This window comes from Photinus pyralis, unplaced genomic scaffold (assembly GCF_008802855.1).
Source record: "Photinus pyralis isolate 1611_PpyrPB1 unplaced genomic scaffold, Ppyr1.3 Ppyr1.4_LG6, whole genome shotgun sequence".
Taxonomy (NCBI): domain Eukaryota; kingdom Metazoa; phylum Arthropoda; class Insecta; order Coleoptera; family Lampyridae; genus Photinus; species Photinus pyralis.
This window is the reverse complement of record NW_022170663.1, coordinates 46,092,485-46,109,197: the sequence shown is the minus strand read 5'-3', so window position 1 is coordinate 46,109,197 and position 16,713 is coordinate 46,092,485. Positions and strand designations below refer to the sequence as shown.

Below are 16,713 nucleotides of genomic sequence, written 5' to 3'. Positions count from 1 at the left end.
TGTTGAAAGTTTCTGACTAACAGCTATTAGAATCTTTGTGTATGTCGCTGTGTATATCATGAGCATGTTTTAGAGGTTACCCACCTTATTTTTTCAGTTAAATGGGTATATTTAGAGGGAATTAAAGACACGAAGACAACCAGCAAAAATGGAAGTCGATCTCGATAGGACTGAAAATTGTTTATTAGCTTAAGTGAAGGTTATGGACGCACTCTGTATATGTCCAACTATCAAAAACTTCCTGGTGCTATACAATAGGATCAGTAAAACCGGGAGGTGTGTTTGTAACAGGATACGTTTTGTAACAGGTGGTCGTTTTAGGCTTAGAAAACTTAGGCGGTAAGACAAAGATATTAGCCATCATGACCTGTGCACAGTGTAATAGCCCTACCACGAGTATGACCGTCTCACGTTTCTGCTTGATAAAAATAAACCCATATAAATAAACCGACTATATTGAAAAAAATAAAATAAATTTAAATTTCACTGCACTCACAATTAATTATTTGGATATTTGGTTAGATTGATTAGGAAATTGTGAAAAAAAAATAGAGTAGAATTTGGTTTTGTCAGTTATATTTTTTAGGGATAAGTTCCCGTTTATTTTTTAATTTGTTGTTTGCGGTTTCAGTATGCTAGCTTCTTCAGCATCACAAGATTTTTCTTGACCTGCTCCGGCTTCCTCATATTGCTGACCAATTTCACTTCCTGAAGCATTTTCCTCTTGCATTTCATGCATAACTTAGGCTTGCAACATGGCATCTCTCTCTCTCTCTCAATTTAGTTGAACGCTTTGCTCTTGCCACAATTAATTAATTGATCAAAATCCAAGTGTATCTTCAACGATGCAATTAAATTAATTCAATTAAATCGACGAAACCGTGAACATTCAAAGCTCAAGTTCGCGAATTAGAATATGCGTAAAGGTTACCGCAATAAGCATATACAGTGTGATTGATTTTGCGTGTCCGAGCGTATATTTCTTTTATTATTGGAAATAGCAAAAAAGTGGAAGAAGCAAAAATACTCTCTTCTTTCAATTTTTGATAAAGTTACATATTCAAAAAAACAAGTGATATAAAAACAAATGAGCATCAGAAAACAAATGATTTTTTTTTTATATCTAACGATTACTTTTTTCTGTAATATTCTAAAAGAGCTTGAAATTCTCTTTACAATGATATCAAATGCGTTATAATTACCTTAGAAATTAAAGCTACAGTAATATGTTTAGAACCAATGCAGTAATAACATTTACAACAGGAAGCGAAGAAAACAAATGAAAAGCAGTTACAGATAATAATTATTAAGCGACAGAGCAAGGCGATAGCAGCAGAGCAAAACGATGCAAACTTTATAGGGGGGTCGATGGTGTCCGTCTGTCCGTGAACACGATAACTGCCAAACGCGTGGGCCGATTGGGTTCAAACTTCGCACAGTTGACGTATAGGCCACATGTAACAAATCTATTCAAATGGCCGGTCATATCCAATGACTCTCTTTTGTTTTTGTTAAAATTTTACTGCAGATTTAATTTCTAACTAAGGTAATTATAACATAGGCTTATAGCTCAGGGGTAGAGCGTTGGGCTATAAATCCGGAGGTCGGGTGCTCGAATCTGGTTTAAGGTGAATTTTTCATCTGTGGCAGAGATGGGAATTTCCTTAGATCAGTTTCGAGCATTCTGCCGGTTACTCCGAATTAGGTGAGACCTTCTGCAGGGGCACCTCTAAAAAGCATTATGCGGGTCACTCTGTAATTGGGCGTAAGCCTGTTGAGGGTTTAGAACAAGAGGGACAATAAATAAATAAAATAAATAAATTTGATATCATTGTGAAGAGAATTTCATGCTCTTGAAGAATATTACAGAAAAAAGTAACCGTTCTATTTAAAAAAAAAATAATTTGATTTCTGATGCTATTTTGTTTTTATATCCCTTGTTTTTAGCGCATTTTTTAACTAAAAAAAATGTGCTGTAACGTGGTCAAGGACGCTGAGTAAAAGGAGGCACAAAATATATCGTGAAACAAAGAACGACTAGCCCTAACCACGGCTGCGGCTGCTCACGGAGAGACTAGGCTGGTAAGAGGTAAAATTTAAGGCACCACTAACTTTTATTTCCCTGTTAGGGAGCCGTGCTCAAAAATGAGAAAGTAGCCCTCTGGTGGTCGAGGAAGCTAAGGATAAAAAGAAGGAAAGAAATACGAATTCGCCTGAGACTTAAAATAAAATATAAAACAAAATTGTGACTCAATTAAGTAATTATAAAGGCAAACTGTTTGCGTTGTTTTTTTTTGAGGAAAAAAAATAATCTAGGGGAGGAAAAAGGGATGGGGGCTAGGGAGGAACTATTGCATAACGGGTAACAACCAACGATTGAAAATATATATAATTATGTTGACTGCTTGTTGCGAGATCTCACATTACATAATGGCAGTAATTATAATGGTTGGTATTATGGTGTTACTTTTCTTTATTTTGATTGCATTCTTTTTTTTATGTGGGGAATGATTGGGGGCGAAACAAGAGGGGAAATATAGCAAACAATTTGTTGAGTGACAGTACCAATACTTGCTGTCTATATTGCTATGGGTCCTCGGGCGATGTTAAGGGTAACGTTATAGAGTAGGGGACGGTAGAGAACAAGGGGAAAATAGGGTGGAGAATAGAGGAACGAAACTTAAGCGGTAGGGGAAGTACTGAATAGAAAAAGGAACAATTAAATAGGGAAACTGAAACGAGGGGTAAACGGTGTCTTCTTATCTTTGGAGCCGGCTGATGGTGGTCGTCCAGGGACTGCTTAGGTTGAAGATTGTAGGTAGACACCAGTGCAGTGAATTACAAAAAAGAAGGCCCTAAAAGGAGAACGAAAAATAACAACACGCAAAACGACAAGCAAACCAAAAAAATACTTACAAGGTGGTGGAGGCCTTAAAGAAGAGTCATCCGGTGTGCCACGAACTACAGGGATTTAATGACAATTCTACAAAAAAATATATAGGATGTACAAAAAATAATCACAAGAGGGTACTCACACGGTGAAACGGAAGCGCAACACCAAAGGATTGTATAAATAATCGTGAAACAATCAAACTGCGTGATTTAAGAAATCGATAATTCCCCAAATTATGGGCGGCTCGCAATAATAAAACTTCTTGGAGCTTCTGGAGATTAAAAAAAGGGAGGCTGAATCCCAATTATATAGAGATGATTGTCGGCAAGCTTTCATTGATCACCAAATATTAACGCTTCCATCTATTTTTATTTTTACTTGTCTTTGTTTTCTTAAGCGCAATGAACATTATTTTGTTAAAAATTGCGATGTTCATAATTATGACACCCGCAACAAATTAAATGCATTTGTCCCTTTTTGCCGTTTAAGTAAGACGCAAAACAGTTTTGATCATATCAATATAAAAATGTATAATTATATTCCTCCCAATATTAAGGCTTTACCTTTTAATTTATTCAAATCAAGAACTAAAGCATTTCTTATTGATAAAGCGTTTTACTCGTATGAGGAATTTTTCAGTTCAGAGTTCTTTTTGTTATAATTTTGTTTGTTCTTACATTTGTAATATTTTTATTTTGCTTTTGTATTGACTTATGTATGTAGGCTGTTCTACAAAACATTAAATAAGCTTTATTTTTATTATTATTATTATAATTAGGCTTGGATTAAAAATTATAAAACTTTTCTGCACCTCATGCACTCACAACAGAACGATAATTATTGGAATGGCCCACGAAAATAATACAAAAGAAGACGAGCACGCAATCAAGGACGAAATTTGGGGAAAAATCACAAAGTAACGGACACTAAGCGGAAATATCAAAAAGGCCGGAAAATAAACGGGAAAAATTAATACAGCAAACAAACGATAGAGGACGCTACAGAGAAAACCAAAGAAGAGACACAGAACGTAGAAAGCAGGGTGAAAGATAAATGAGCATAATATTATAGGGAAAAGATTAAAGAACCAAAAGAAATAGGAAGAGGGTAAAAACGGCATCATAGATATAGGAAAAAAAATACGGCGAATTTCAAACGTAATTTATAATCCCAAAAGAAATAAAAGGAATACTAGAGAGAATGGTACGCCACTGGTATACAACCACCAACAAAACCCAAAAGAAAATCCCTAATTCTACAATTAAATATGAACCCTAACCTAAATTAACACCAAAATAAAACCTCTAAAGGGGTTTCGAAGGCGATAAAACTAAATAAAAACTAAAAGAGAAAAAGGAACATAACAGTGCTATTGTTTGCGTTTTGTTCGTCCGTGCGTCCGGACCCACTTCTACCGTACTTCTAGGAGAATGGTCCTAGAGTCCTGGAATTTTTTGCAGTAGGTAGCTTGAAGGTGTTTCAAACGGCCATCAAATTTCGCTGTCTAAAATGCCCCCCCCCCCCACAAATTATTTCCTGAGATGCTGTTTTTGAAAGTAAAACGTGCATAACTTTTACATACGACAACCAATTGGTCTCAGATTTTGCATACAGATATGCCTTTAGTGGTGCCAAAGTTAAACTTTAGAAAATGGGTGGTGGGGGTGGGGGTAAACACATGTTCTACCCTTCATGGTATTGTAATGAAAGGTCTCATCGAAATAAATTGGTTTGTACAAACTATAACTTTCCCGTACGACTCTTTTTCGAGATCAGTGAGCGTGGGGGGGGGGGGGGGGGGGGTTAAACATTAATTTTATCATTCATTGGATTGTAATTAAAGGTCTCAACGAAAGGAACCGTTTTCTACTTCTTATCAAAGTATGGGGTGGAAGTGGAGGGGGAGGAGGGGGGAGTGGAACTAGTTTTATCCTTCATGGTACTCTAATGAAAGGTCTCAACGAAAGGATTTCATTTCTACCAACCATAGCGCTCCTCCTCGACCTCTTATCGTGATCGGGTATATTCCCTTATACCTCAAGAACGGATTGGCGGAAGAGGGTACTCACAAATGGCGATTGAGACATCTGCAAGAAATATATCCATTGGTGATGTCAAAACAAAAACTATTTCGGATATAAAAATGCGCTTTATTTGCACAAGAGTTGTGCACAATTTATACTGGTTTTTGAATATGTAGCCTTATCAGAAATTGAAGTATTTTTTTTCTTACACTATTTTCCTATCTCCAATAATGAAAGAAATATATGCTTGGGCACGCAAAATCAATCACACTGGATACATATGCAGTGACAGTCAAGCCGCGGCGGCCCTTACGGCCGTATCAGTGGACGGGCTCCGATCGGCCACGGCGCGGCGCTTGATTGCAGGCGAACTCTAGATGGATTAAACGAGTTTAATAGGGTAAGCTTGATCTGGGTGCCAGCGCACTCCAGAATAGGGGGCAACGAAAGGGCGGACGTGATAGCTCGTGAAGGCAATGGTGCGGGGTTTTTGTCGGACCCGAATCTACCCTAGGAATTGCTCCCTCTGTTGTCAGAGTCAGAATTAAAGTTTGGGTGACCAGTCGATTCCAGGCTCGGTGGTAGCAACTTAACAAGTAACCGGACTCAGATAGTCCGGGGCCTTTTTAACAGGGCCCATCGGCAAATCCGGGTCTTCTCTGCTAAAATTGAATAGTAAGCCAAATAGGAGGATCACCGGTGCTCTTACGGGGCACTGGATGATTAAATATCACCTGCATAACATTAGGCTTGTGGATCAGACCACGTACAGATTCCGTGGCGAGGCAGATGAAACGACCCCTGCGAATAGACTTTGGAGCGCTAAATGGTCCACCTGGAAAAATTCCAAACTGAACAATTTTTATGGAGGCTCAAGGTTGGCCATTTATCGATCAAAACGCTACAAATTGTCCAAATATAGCATTTATAGCGTGTACAGTTACCTATACTTATGTTCTCTTTGCCTATAGGTACCTATATTTCAACACAATTAACCTTATTACGTTACATCTTATGTCCACTTTTGATGACAAATGTTACATCTTATGTCCACTTTTGATGACAAATGTTTACTAATCGTTATCGGCCATTCGTAATGTTTTATATCGACGAAACTTCAAGGGTTCAAAGAGTAATGAAACGTAAATGGGCCGAAGACCTATCTACTTTTTTACGCCGAAACTTGCCGGAGTACGATTTGGCAAAATGGTTCCTCTCACGCTGCCGGCCGTCTGAAAATTTCAAATTCATCATAAATAATTGATGTTGTATTATAGCGGAGTAAGTAGGTATCTACTTTTTTTTAAATTCTTATATAAGTAGTAATAACGAAGGTCATTTAGTCGATGTGTGGCTATGATGCATAAAGGTAAAAGGTTGATCAAAGATTCAGATCTTATCTTTGGTAGACAAATGAAAACAACGCATTACCGTTTAGTTTACCTACGTGAATGGCAGAACAATAAGATGAAGTGCGCTTTTGTGCTTGGTGTGCTATTCGCCGTAGTCTACGTGAAAATCGTGTACAAAAGTACTAATAACGTTTGCAAAACCTTTAGTGACTATTATACTGATCGGGATCAAAATGAAAACTGTTACCACAATCCGGATGAATTTCTTTCAGTCGTAAGTAGAAACCAGTAAGCGAGTGTTTTCATTTCGATTTAAATTTCCACAAAATTGGAAGACGCAAACTTTTAGAAACTCAAGTTCAAAAGGATTTTGTGTTAACATACGTAGTCTACGGGTACCTACACCTAAGTAATTAAACCGATTTTTTTCTCTCATTTAAGCTTATCTCGTTATCTGGTAAATGTCGATAAAACATGATGGGAAAATGTCAAAACATGGAAAGTATTTGTACAATCTCATTTATTTGATGTTTTTTGTTCTTGATCGCATCAGCTCAATCCACAATGGCTCCAGATATACGATCATTTTGCCGTTCACAGCAAAAATCCATCACTTGATGCTCAGAAATTCTGCTCAAAACCAAAGACGATCTGATGAAGAAATGAATTGTTGCGTCACCGTTTCCCATTGTTTTCTTTAGTGATATCTTCTGCCATTAAAGTGGGTACCTATAACAATTATCCATCCATCGTACAATTCATTATGATTGATCGGTTGATGCGGGTGCTGGTCTACCTTCAATTGCTTCTTCAAGTACTTACAACGATCTAAAATGCTTTTCCTTTGTTATATATTCTTGAAACAATAAAAGAGTTACCACACACATCTAATAACCACATGGTGACACAGAACCCAAATTGTTATTTCTCATCATGTGTCTACAATCGCTTGCCTTTAATGAAACATCACATAAATCGTGCACGAACATCCTCATTTACTACCTACACAAAAGACAAATTTGAATGCAGAAACCTGCATCTTTATGTCAGAAACATTGAAGCATTAGCTTGAATAACGAAGACTGTAACGATCCCCCTTGTAATTTTATTTTCTACGGCACTGGTAAAAATTGTATCTCGAATTGTATTGTAACAATTAATTTTTTGTGATGAAATAATTAATACCACGACTAGCTCAGTGAATAATTTTGAATAACTCTTACCTTGCGTAAAGGTTGATTCTTTATCTTCACTTATAATGTGAACATCAAAACCTGATAGTCTGGTTTACCACTCTCAAACGAATTGAATTGTTTGAATATATTGATGAAAATAATGTCGTTCCAACTCTAAATTAATTAATTAATTAATACTAATCAAACAAAATTCTGCTCAAAATAAATCTACACGCCTCTGGATGCTAGAGAATTTTATCCCACATAAAAAATGGAATTACTAAACTTACAGTTCAACTTCACAAATAATGAGAAACAAGTATAAATTGTGCATAACTCTTGTGCAGATAAAGCGCATTTTTTTAAACCAATATAGCTTTTTTTTGACATCGCCAATGGATATATTTCTTGCAGACGTCTCAATCGCCCTTTGTGAGTACCCTCTTCCGACAATCCGTTCTTGAGGTATGAGGGAATATACCCGATCACGATAAGAGGTCGAGGAGAAGGGCTCTGGTTGGTAGAAATTAATTCTTTCATTAGATGAGAGATAAAATTAATTTTTAACCTCTCCCCCCCCCACCCCAGGCCCCGTCGCTCACTGATCTCGAAAAAGAGTCGCACGGGAAAGTTATACTTTGTACAAACCAATTTATTTCGATGAGACCTTTCATTACAATACCATAAAGGGTAGAACATGCGTTTACCCCCCCCCCCCCCCAATTTCTTAAAGTTTCACTTAACACTACTCAAAGCATGCGTATGAGACCAATTGGTTGTCGTATGTAAAAGCTATGCACATTTTACTTTCAAAAACAGCATCTCAGGAATTAATTCGTGGGGGGAAGGCCTTTTAGACAGCGAAATTTGATGGCCGTCCGGCACACCTTCAAGGTATAGGCTACCTACTGCAAAAAATTCCAGGACTCTAGGACCATTCCCCTAGAAGTAGTTCAAAACGGTAGAAGTGGGTCGGGACGGACGGACGGACGGACAAAACGCAAACAATAGCACACTTTTTTTAATTCTTAAAAAATGCGCTAATTATCAATATCTTTGGTTTGGGTTCACTTATCATTCACAAAAAATACACAAATTTGTTGACGGGATAAATTCCCATCCCGTCGACAGACTTCTGCAGGAATCTTAGCCTGACTTTAAACAAACCTTTTATACAAAATCCCCAATAAAATCCACTCCTACGATTACACAATGCAAAAAATTCAAAATAACTTTCCTCCTTTGGAAGGGAGACAGCAATTTGAACAATTGGCTGGTGGAACACGTTGTCCAATACTTTGTGCTGCCATGTAAAAATTTGGTTACGTGCTAAAAGATGGTTGACGAATCGTTGTTCAGGTTTTACGCTGTTTATTAGTTGAAATTTGATTTATTTACTGGAATAGTTACCATTGTTCCGCAGTATTAAAATGTCCGTAATTACGCTTATAATTTATGACTTTGACAACCAACTAAACCACGAATTAATTGTCTTAAAACTTTTTTACCGGTTGTCGTTTAATGTAGATCTAATAATACACCGTATACACAAAATAGGTGCACAATTTTGATCGATGTTTTTTAACGTAACTAGCCACTTAAAAAATAGCGCAATGAAATGTTTTACCCCTTGGACCTCAACCCTTTCGTGGTAACAATTTATTTAAAAAAAAGAGTTCGCTAATCCCATAGTACTACGAAACGAATTTGCTCGTTTCCGCTTTGCACCATTCACGGTTGAAAGTAAATAGCTATCCATATTAGTTTTCACTGGACGACGAAGTTTTCCTGTGGCATAAAAAACGCCTTTATTATTGGTTTGGTTCGAAAGGTAGCTCCCACTGAATTTATAAAGTCACCACGACAATAAATTCGTCAAAAATGATGGCACAAATTTTACGCGATCTCAAAAATGCCGCACACAACTCGTCGCCTTGAAAAGCTGGCGAAGGATTTCGTTTTACGCGATCTATAAACTGCAGCGTATACGTTACGTAGGTTTGCTTCGAAGAATTCAATACGCGATCGAAAAATGCAACCCTCGACCTGCATAGGTTCGCTTGGAAAGTTTGACCAAGAACCTCTCTCTCCCACCCGATTTTTACTCGCCAAATTCAAAATACGAAACGGACCCACCGACACCCTAACGATTCTCATTTTTACCTCCCGCACGTTAGTAAAGGGAGGTATTGCATTTTAGTAAAAGATGGCCCATCACTTTTTTGACGGAAATACACGTTTTGAAGCACCAGGAATCCGAATCAACCAAAATATCTATGATGTAGGTACTGTCGGTCCGTCTATATTCTGATTTCCGGCTAAACGGCTGAACAAATTGGAACCAAATTTGGTAGACATATTCTTAGTCATAGAAGGAAGGGCTGAATAGCATTTGGGCACAACACACATGCGCAGGTGTCCGGGTGCTATCTGTGCTAGCCACAGCAAATTTTTATTCATGTGAAGTATATCAGAGATACCGTCCCTCATTCTCCGTGACGACGGATTTTTGAACCGGCAACACTGCGTCTTGAGTCTGCTGCTCGCTTCATATCTTAACGCACTTTATTCAAAAAAAAATTGAACGAAATTATGTGAAACGATACGTAACAGCCCTTCTCTTTGGAAACAAATCACCATATTAAAAAAGATCTTTTTTAACTTGGCTAGAAGATATTCATTACTAAGTATTGAATTTGAATGGAAAGACTTTTACCTTCTTCTAGCTGCGTTCATTCATAAAAAGTATCACTATAATGGAATTTTTTTTTAAAATCTCAAACCGATTAAGAAATGAATCGACCGAGTCTGTAAGGAATCCGTCTGTACCCAATACAATAGAAAAAACACTTTACCTTACTCATTCCAACCATGGAATACTGAATCATCCCCTAATTGGTCCCATGCATTGAAAAGGAAAGCAGTGATTCTGAATACGGGTTCCAAAACGTGTATTCAATATTAAGTAATCTAACAGTGATTAGTCGATTTCATTACGATTCACTACGACACATGAGCAATAATGACGTCAGCTAGTTGAACTTTTATTTACGCGCACATAACTTCCGCCATTATGCAAACTTTCCAATTCGTCCGGGTAAACTATATTTAATACTTTACGCGCTTGTTCGTCTTTTCGACCGGAAAATGTTTCTTTGAGTGAAGTCATTTACTACTGGCGACACACGCAATTTCTCCAAATGATTTCTCGAGACAAATCTAAAACCCACCTCGCGATAAATTCCCTGTGGCTGACTGCACTAACTACCCCGTGCCTTCAAAAATGAAATTTTTCTTCTATCTTGAGCTTAGGCACGGTCTCTCTCGTCGCTTAACGCGTAATTAATTCTTTCTGGTCGCGCTTCGAACTTAGCGCCTTCATGACTTAACGTTTTCCCGGCCCAACGTGTAATGCTTTCCGGGTATATCCCACGACTTAATTGCCCACCAGCCACTACATAAAAAAATAGGACCTAAAATGGTGGCTAATCTGTCCGACCAATAGAATCCCTTTCTTTTCACCAACTAAAGAAACTTGCTCAACGGAAATGGGAATGGAACTAGTTTTATACTTCATAGTACTCTAATGAAAGGTCTCAACGAAAGGAATTAATTTTTACCAACCACAGCCCTTCTCCTCGACCTCTTATCGTAGTCGGGTATATTCCCTTATACCTCAAGAACGGGTTGTCGTAAGAGGGTACTCACAAAGGGCGATTGAGACGTCTGCAAGAAATATATCCATTGGTGATGTCAAAACAAAAGCTATTTCGGTTAAAAAAATGTGCTTTGTCTTGTGCACAATTTATACGTGTTTTAATGTAATTAGGAACGTAATTACCAAAATGCGAATTAATTTAGGGAAATTAATGAGACAATTAAAGCTCGAAATAAATTTATTGATGATTCACTTTCCCGAATATTAATATTTGTGTCTACATTTTCAGCCCGGTATTATTTTGAGGAACGGTTATCCACTCGAAACGCACACCGTCACAACGGACGATGGATATATATTAACCTTATTCCGTATACCTTGGGGAAAGCGGACAACTCTACGGAAGATCGGCAAACCGGTATTTATTCAACATGGTTTCGGATCAAACAGCGCATGTTTCGTGAACCGACGTGAGAAATCCCTAGGTAAGTCTCAAGCTCGCTAACCCTCGTTGTTGTTAATCCACCTTATATTGCAGCATTTATTCTGGCCGATCAGGGTTTCGACGTTTGGCTGGGGAACTTTAGAGGAACGACGTATTCTAAAAACCACACGACTCTAGATGACTCCGACTACACGTTTTGGAATTTCACTGTCCACGAGAACGGCGTGTTTGATTTACGAGCCCAGATCACGCACGTCCGACACGTCACCCAGCAAGGAATCGTGTACATCGGATACTCAATGGGTACCATGGCAATGTATGTGTATGGAGCGACCTATCCTGACTTAAGCTCACAGCAAGTAGATTTCTTTATCAATCTCGCACCGTTAGCCTATTTGAATGGAACCAGGAGTGCGCTTAGGGTTCTCTTTCCTTATTGGTGGCTTGTTAAGGTGGGTAATCCATCCGTCGCATTGTCTTGATTTATGATCATAGTCTACGTAGGTGCGCCAATTTGTCTCTTCTTTCAGCCTTTAGTTGATTTTGTAACAGGCGGACGTTTTTTTGTTAGAGTTTTACCACGTGATTTACTATCTGTGGCATGTTATCCATTACCAATCCAAATGAAGATGTGTCAGATACCTGAATTGGTTTTAGCTGGATTCAGCTACCACCATAGCGACCCGGTAAGCATGTACGCGTGAAATTCCTCCAAATATCCGCGTCAGTGGTACTCGTTGTGACATGTCAATGAACTCTATTTTGCAGGAAACTCTACCAATTTCGTTATTGCAAACTGCTGATCTAATTTCAAGCAAAACTCTATCGCATTTGATCCAACTTTATTCCTCGGGAAAATTCCAGAGCTACGACTATGGCGCTTACGAAAATGAAATGAAGTACAACCAACCTGAACCACCATCGTACGATTTAAGTAAAATGAAAATACCAACTTATTTCATAAGGGCCGAAAACGATATGGTAATAACAAAGGAGGTGAGTATCGTGGTGTAAAATTAATGACATAAACGTTTTGACGTTGCAGAACGTCGAATACTTGTACAACTCTCTGCCCGCAGAAGTTAGACCTGACTACATACACGTAATTAGAGATGAATATTTTAACCATTCTGATTTCTTGACGGCAAATAACGTTGTCGCATTGTTGTATAACCATATTGTAAAAATATTAAAAGATCGTGGATTGTAAAGTGAGAATAAAGTATTACTTATGTTAATTCTTTTCGAACAGTCGCTGACGAATGATCAAGTTTTTTGTTTCGATTCGATTATTATTATTATTAATAAAATGCGATACAAATATGTTGCATGCAATTGATTTTCACAGGTCGGTTCTTTTAGGAATATAATTACGTAAAATAAAATTGTTGATACAAATTCCTAAAAATAATCTACCACCCTCGAGGTTAGCTTCTATAAAGTCTCCATTTTACTAGAGACGCGCACCTTTATCACTCTTATCTCCCGACATACATAAATTTCCGTATGTTGAACGAAATACGAATTCGAAAACAATCCAAAAGTGACAAATGGCGTCAAAGTGTCAAGTGGGTGATAGTTGTCCTAATTTTTCGTAAATTACGTTCAAAATGGCCATGGTTATCTCAGGGTGTTGATAAGAAGCTGTTGCAATTAAGTCTGAGGGTATTTAAAACTTAAAATGCGAGTGTACACTTGAACGTAACCTTGAAACTAAAACTAGGACTGGGACTTGAACCATTTCAAATCTACGAGAGGGTGCCGTAACGATGGACAAATAATTTACATCGATTAGAACTTCAAATGGCAAATATACGTAGTGCTAATTTCCAAAGTATAACCTCACAAACGGATCGTTTGCAATTGCATCTTTATGGAAATTTTCTAGCGCACACGTAACTGTATTTATGAATGTCGAACCAAGAAGCAATGCCGGAAGTATGGAGTGCCAAGCGCCCAAGCCTGTGCGGAAAATTCCTCCAACTAAGACAGCGACTGTAAAACAAAAATAACCAATAGGTACACGAATGAGAAAATAAACTGTTACAATCCCCAATAGCGGGGAGTGATCTCATCCTGGTTTTATTTTGCGTTTTTAAGCACGAAAACCTAATTCTGATACACTTATATACGCTGGAAGACCGATAGATAATTATCGCTAATTGTAACCGGAAACTAGAAACTTCACAAATCTCAGCTTTTCAAATTATCAAACCTATAATTTGACCACCCTGTATACTCTCTATTATTCAACGTGTAGTGTACTTAACCCCCAGGTTCTATGCTAACTTCACACTACAAGAACACGGAAATAAAGTCAACCCGGCAACGTTTAAAAATGGCCACCCGAATGACTATTCCCTCTAAAACTAAACAAGATCCCGCTTAAATTTGAAAAGTGGCACGTGATAAAACATCTAAGGCAGGGCCCCCTTACGTTAGTTGTAGACAACGTTTTGACCTGAAGCACAATAGGGAAGGAACGTTAAATAAACACTGAAATTGAGAAAAGTTTGTTTAATAATGATCGTAATTATTAAGATAGTGAAAGCCCGGAAATTTAGTTGATGTACATTAATATAATTTTAAACAAAACAAAGCCAAAAGGTGTCGTAGTCTCGCAAAAGTCACTGCCAAGGGTAAAAAGAGTACGACGAAGAAAAACCTTGCAGTTTGATTAAAACAGTTCAAAAGTTAATTAACAAAATATTTTGTAAAAGTTTAAGCAATAGTTAATAAAGATAGTAAATGCATATACACAATGTTGGTTACAGTCAAGGTTAAAAGCAAGTTTTTGGGGACAATGGGTCAGGTAGTAGCAGGTACCAAGATTCTGAGAAAGGGTGAAATACACAGGATGTGACTCATCTTTGGTGCAATAAAGTCCTTTTGTTGAAAGCAAGATGGAAAATTACATGGCCTTGTAGGCAAAGTTGACTAAAAACAAGATATGTGGAAATTATTGAATCGCCACTCATTTAACGCACATAGATTCTAAACTGAAGAGCTTTGATTAGAGTAATCTCGCTCCTGCAAGATGGGTAGTCCGCCCCTGGTCTCGGGGTTTCGAATCTACAGTTGGATGTCGAAGACAATCACGGAATTAGGTGTCGTAACACAAATTTGACTACAGTTTTTACCACTCCCGTGACTGCTTCATTCACGGAGAAAATTGTTAGTAACAAACAACAAGTCAGAACAAACCTCAAACGAATCGGTAATCTCCACATAATAAAATAAAATGAATAAATGATCCAAACTTATATGAATGTAACTTCAGGGACAAGACCAAGTAATCAACATTAAAAAAAACACAAATTAAGCAAACATTACACCAAAAATGTAAACAATTACAAACAATAGCATAACGGTATCACACATTTATATGATTCTGCATTGCGGTTAAACCAAGTAAATTTCAAAAACAAATCTTGAAACACACAAAACATATAAAATGCGGCAAACAAAACACAAATACGATATAAAGAAATGCAAAAATTACTACCTGCATTAAATAACACAAAATAACAACAAACATTTATGGAGCGACGCGTTCACCACCGCCATTCAAGACAAGATGCCAAACGTAACTCCCGTTCGTGCTTTCTAGGTGGCGCAGACAGCTTTTCCCCACCTAGAAATTGCATGGTTGCCAACTCTCAAAAATGTATGTATCGTCGTAAGTTGTATATACAGGGTGGAACCTTTCAAACGTATAACATTTATGCGCACCCGTAGGGAAATTTACCTTTCAACTCTACAACCCTATTAGACCATTCCTATTACAATATTGCGTTTTTACTACATCATTACGTAACGGTTAAAGCAAGTCAATTTAAAAAACAAATATTGAAACTCCCAAAAAATATTAAATGCATGCTGCATATAAAACACAAATACATTGTAAAGAAATGCAAAGTTTACTACCCTCATTAAATAACAGAAAATAACAAACATATACGGAGCAATGCGTTCGTTATCGCCATTAACAACAGAAGAATGCCAAACGTAACAAACGTTGGTGATTTCCAGATGGCGCAGACAGACCCCCCTCTTAAGTTTATTTTATTAGCCAATTGCTTTGTAAATTACGCTCAGAGTAAAAAATCGAAATCCTCCCCTTAATACCAAACAAACGTAAATTATTTTTTTAACTAGTACTGAAAATTAATCAAAAACAGTAAGAGGGTAAAAGCAAAGAGTAACCTTTGGTAAAAGTATGCATGTGGAAAGCAATAGTTGAAGCTACTGCTGAAGCAAAAGTAAGTACGAAAAGACAAGCAGTTGACAGTGCTGAAACAAACGCCCAAGCTATAACGAAGTTTTAATTAAACCTAAAAAATATGTTCGCGCAAAATATAAATGTAGGTACTTTATTTTGTGCATTATTTTTTTCCTATCATTAACAATAATTTATATTTTCTAATAATAATTTTATTTATTCATGTTGGAAGCCATAAAAACAGAAAGAAAACTGGAATAACCAGAACCGAAAATTACTGAAGCCACAGAACCCTTAAAAAATAATTCTACCCAAAATAGTGCTGAATCGGAACCTATATGGCATATAAAGAACACTTTTGTGAGATTGGCAACACACAATACTGAAAAGGTCCCCCTTAAGGCTGGACAGTACACCTGTTCCGTTGCACGAAAACGCTTGATTTGCTTCCACAATATCTTAATTCTGAGTGAATATGCAGAAGGGGTCGAATACTCCTGTGAATCTTGGAAAACGACTGAAAAGTTTACTTCGAGAGCGCGAGAAGATAGCTTCCGCCGCGCCGCTTGTTTTATACAGATAGAAAAGGTGTATTATAAGTTGCCTAAGTTTATGTTTCTGGAAGCGAACACAAATTAATATTATAAATGGCCAATTTGGCGAATGAGAATAAGCAACTTTGCATACTCCGTTCTGTATGCTTTAATGACGGATGCGTCCAACATACAGTGCCACCATGCTCAGAAGAAAATATGCGAACTAATTTGTACATTGTAATTGTACATACTATTTTATACCGTGGCGCTGATGATTAGTTATACCGAGTTACCTCCCTTATCTTTTTCTTCACTTTAAGGTTTAAACCATCAGACGTCACAACGTTTGTTCTTTCTATATTCTATTTCATGTTTACGTACACGGTACACTACACTACCTTTGCATAA

The 16,713-nt window shown here is 37.4% G+C and overlaps 1 protein-coding gene across 2 annotated transcripts; it reads left to right on the top strand.

The window, feature by feature from the left end:
* Positions 1-6,091: 6,091 nt before the first annotated feature.
* LOC116174382 (lipase 1-like) lies at positions 6,092-12,785 on the top strand. Of its 2 annotated transcripts, none has more exons than XM_031492298.1 (6): positions 6,092-6,198; positions 11,392-11,587; positions 11,641-11,999; positions 12,078-12,233; positions 12,316-12,543; positions 12,593-12,785. In XM_031492298.1, the coding sequence occupies exons 1-6, from the start codon at positions 6,181-6,183 to the stop codon at positions 12,755-12,757; spliced, it is 1,122 nt and encodes a 373-aa protein (XP_031348158.1). In that variant the 5' UTR covers positions 6,092-6,180; the 3' UTR covers positions 12,758-12,785. The 2 variants fall into 2 exon arrangements, with proteins under 2 accessions (XP_031348158.1, XP_031348157.1); XM_031492297.1 differs by lacking the exon at positions 6,092-6,198 and adding an exon at positions 6,304-6,543.
* The last annotated feature ends 3,928 nt before the right edge of the window (positions 12,786-16,713 follow it).

Bases quoted from the DNA above. Each gene is read 5' to 3' on its own strand.
- LOC116174382 (XM_031492297.1), top strand. From the start codon at position 6,331: ATGAAAACAACGCATTACCGTTTAGTTTACCTACGTGAATGGCAGAAC. The intron at 11,588-11,640 runs GTAAGTCTCAAG...CTTATATTGCAG, and splicing joins CCGACGTGAGAAATCCCTAG to CATTTATTCTGGCCGATCAG. The intron at 12,544-12,592 runs GTGAGTATCGTG...TTGACGTTGCAG, and splicing joins ATATGGTAATAACAAAGGAG to AACGTCGAATACTTGTACAA.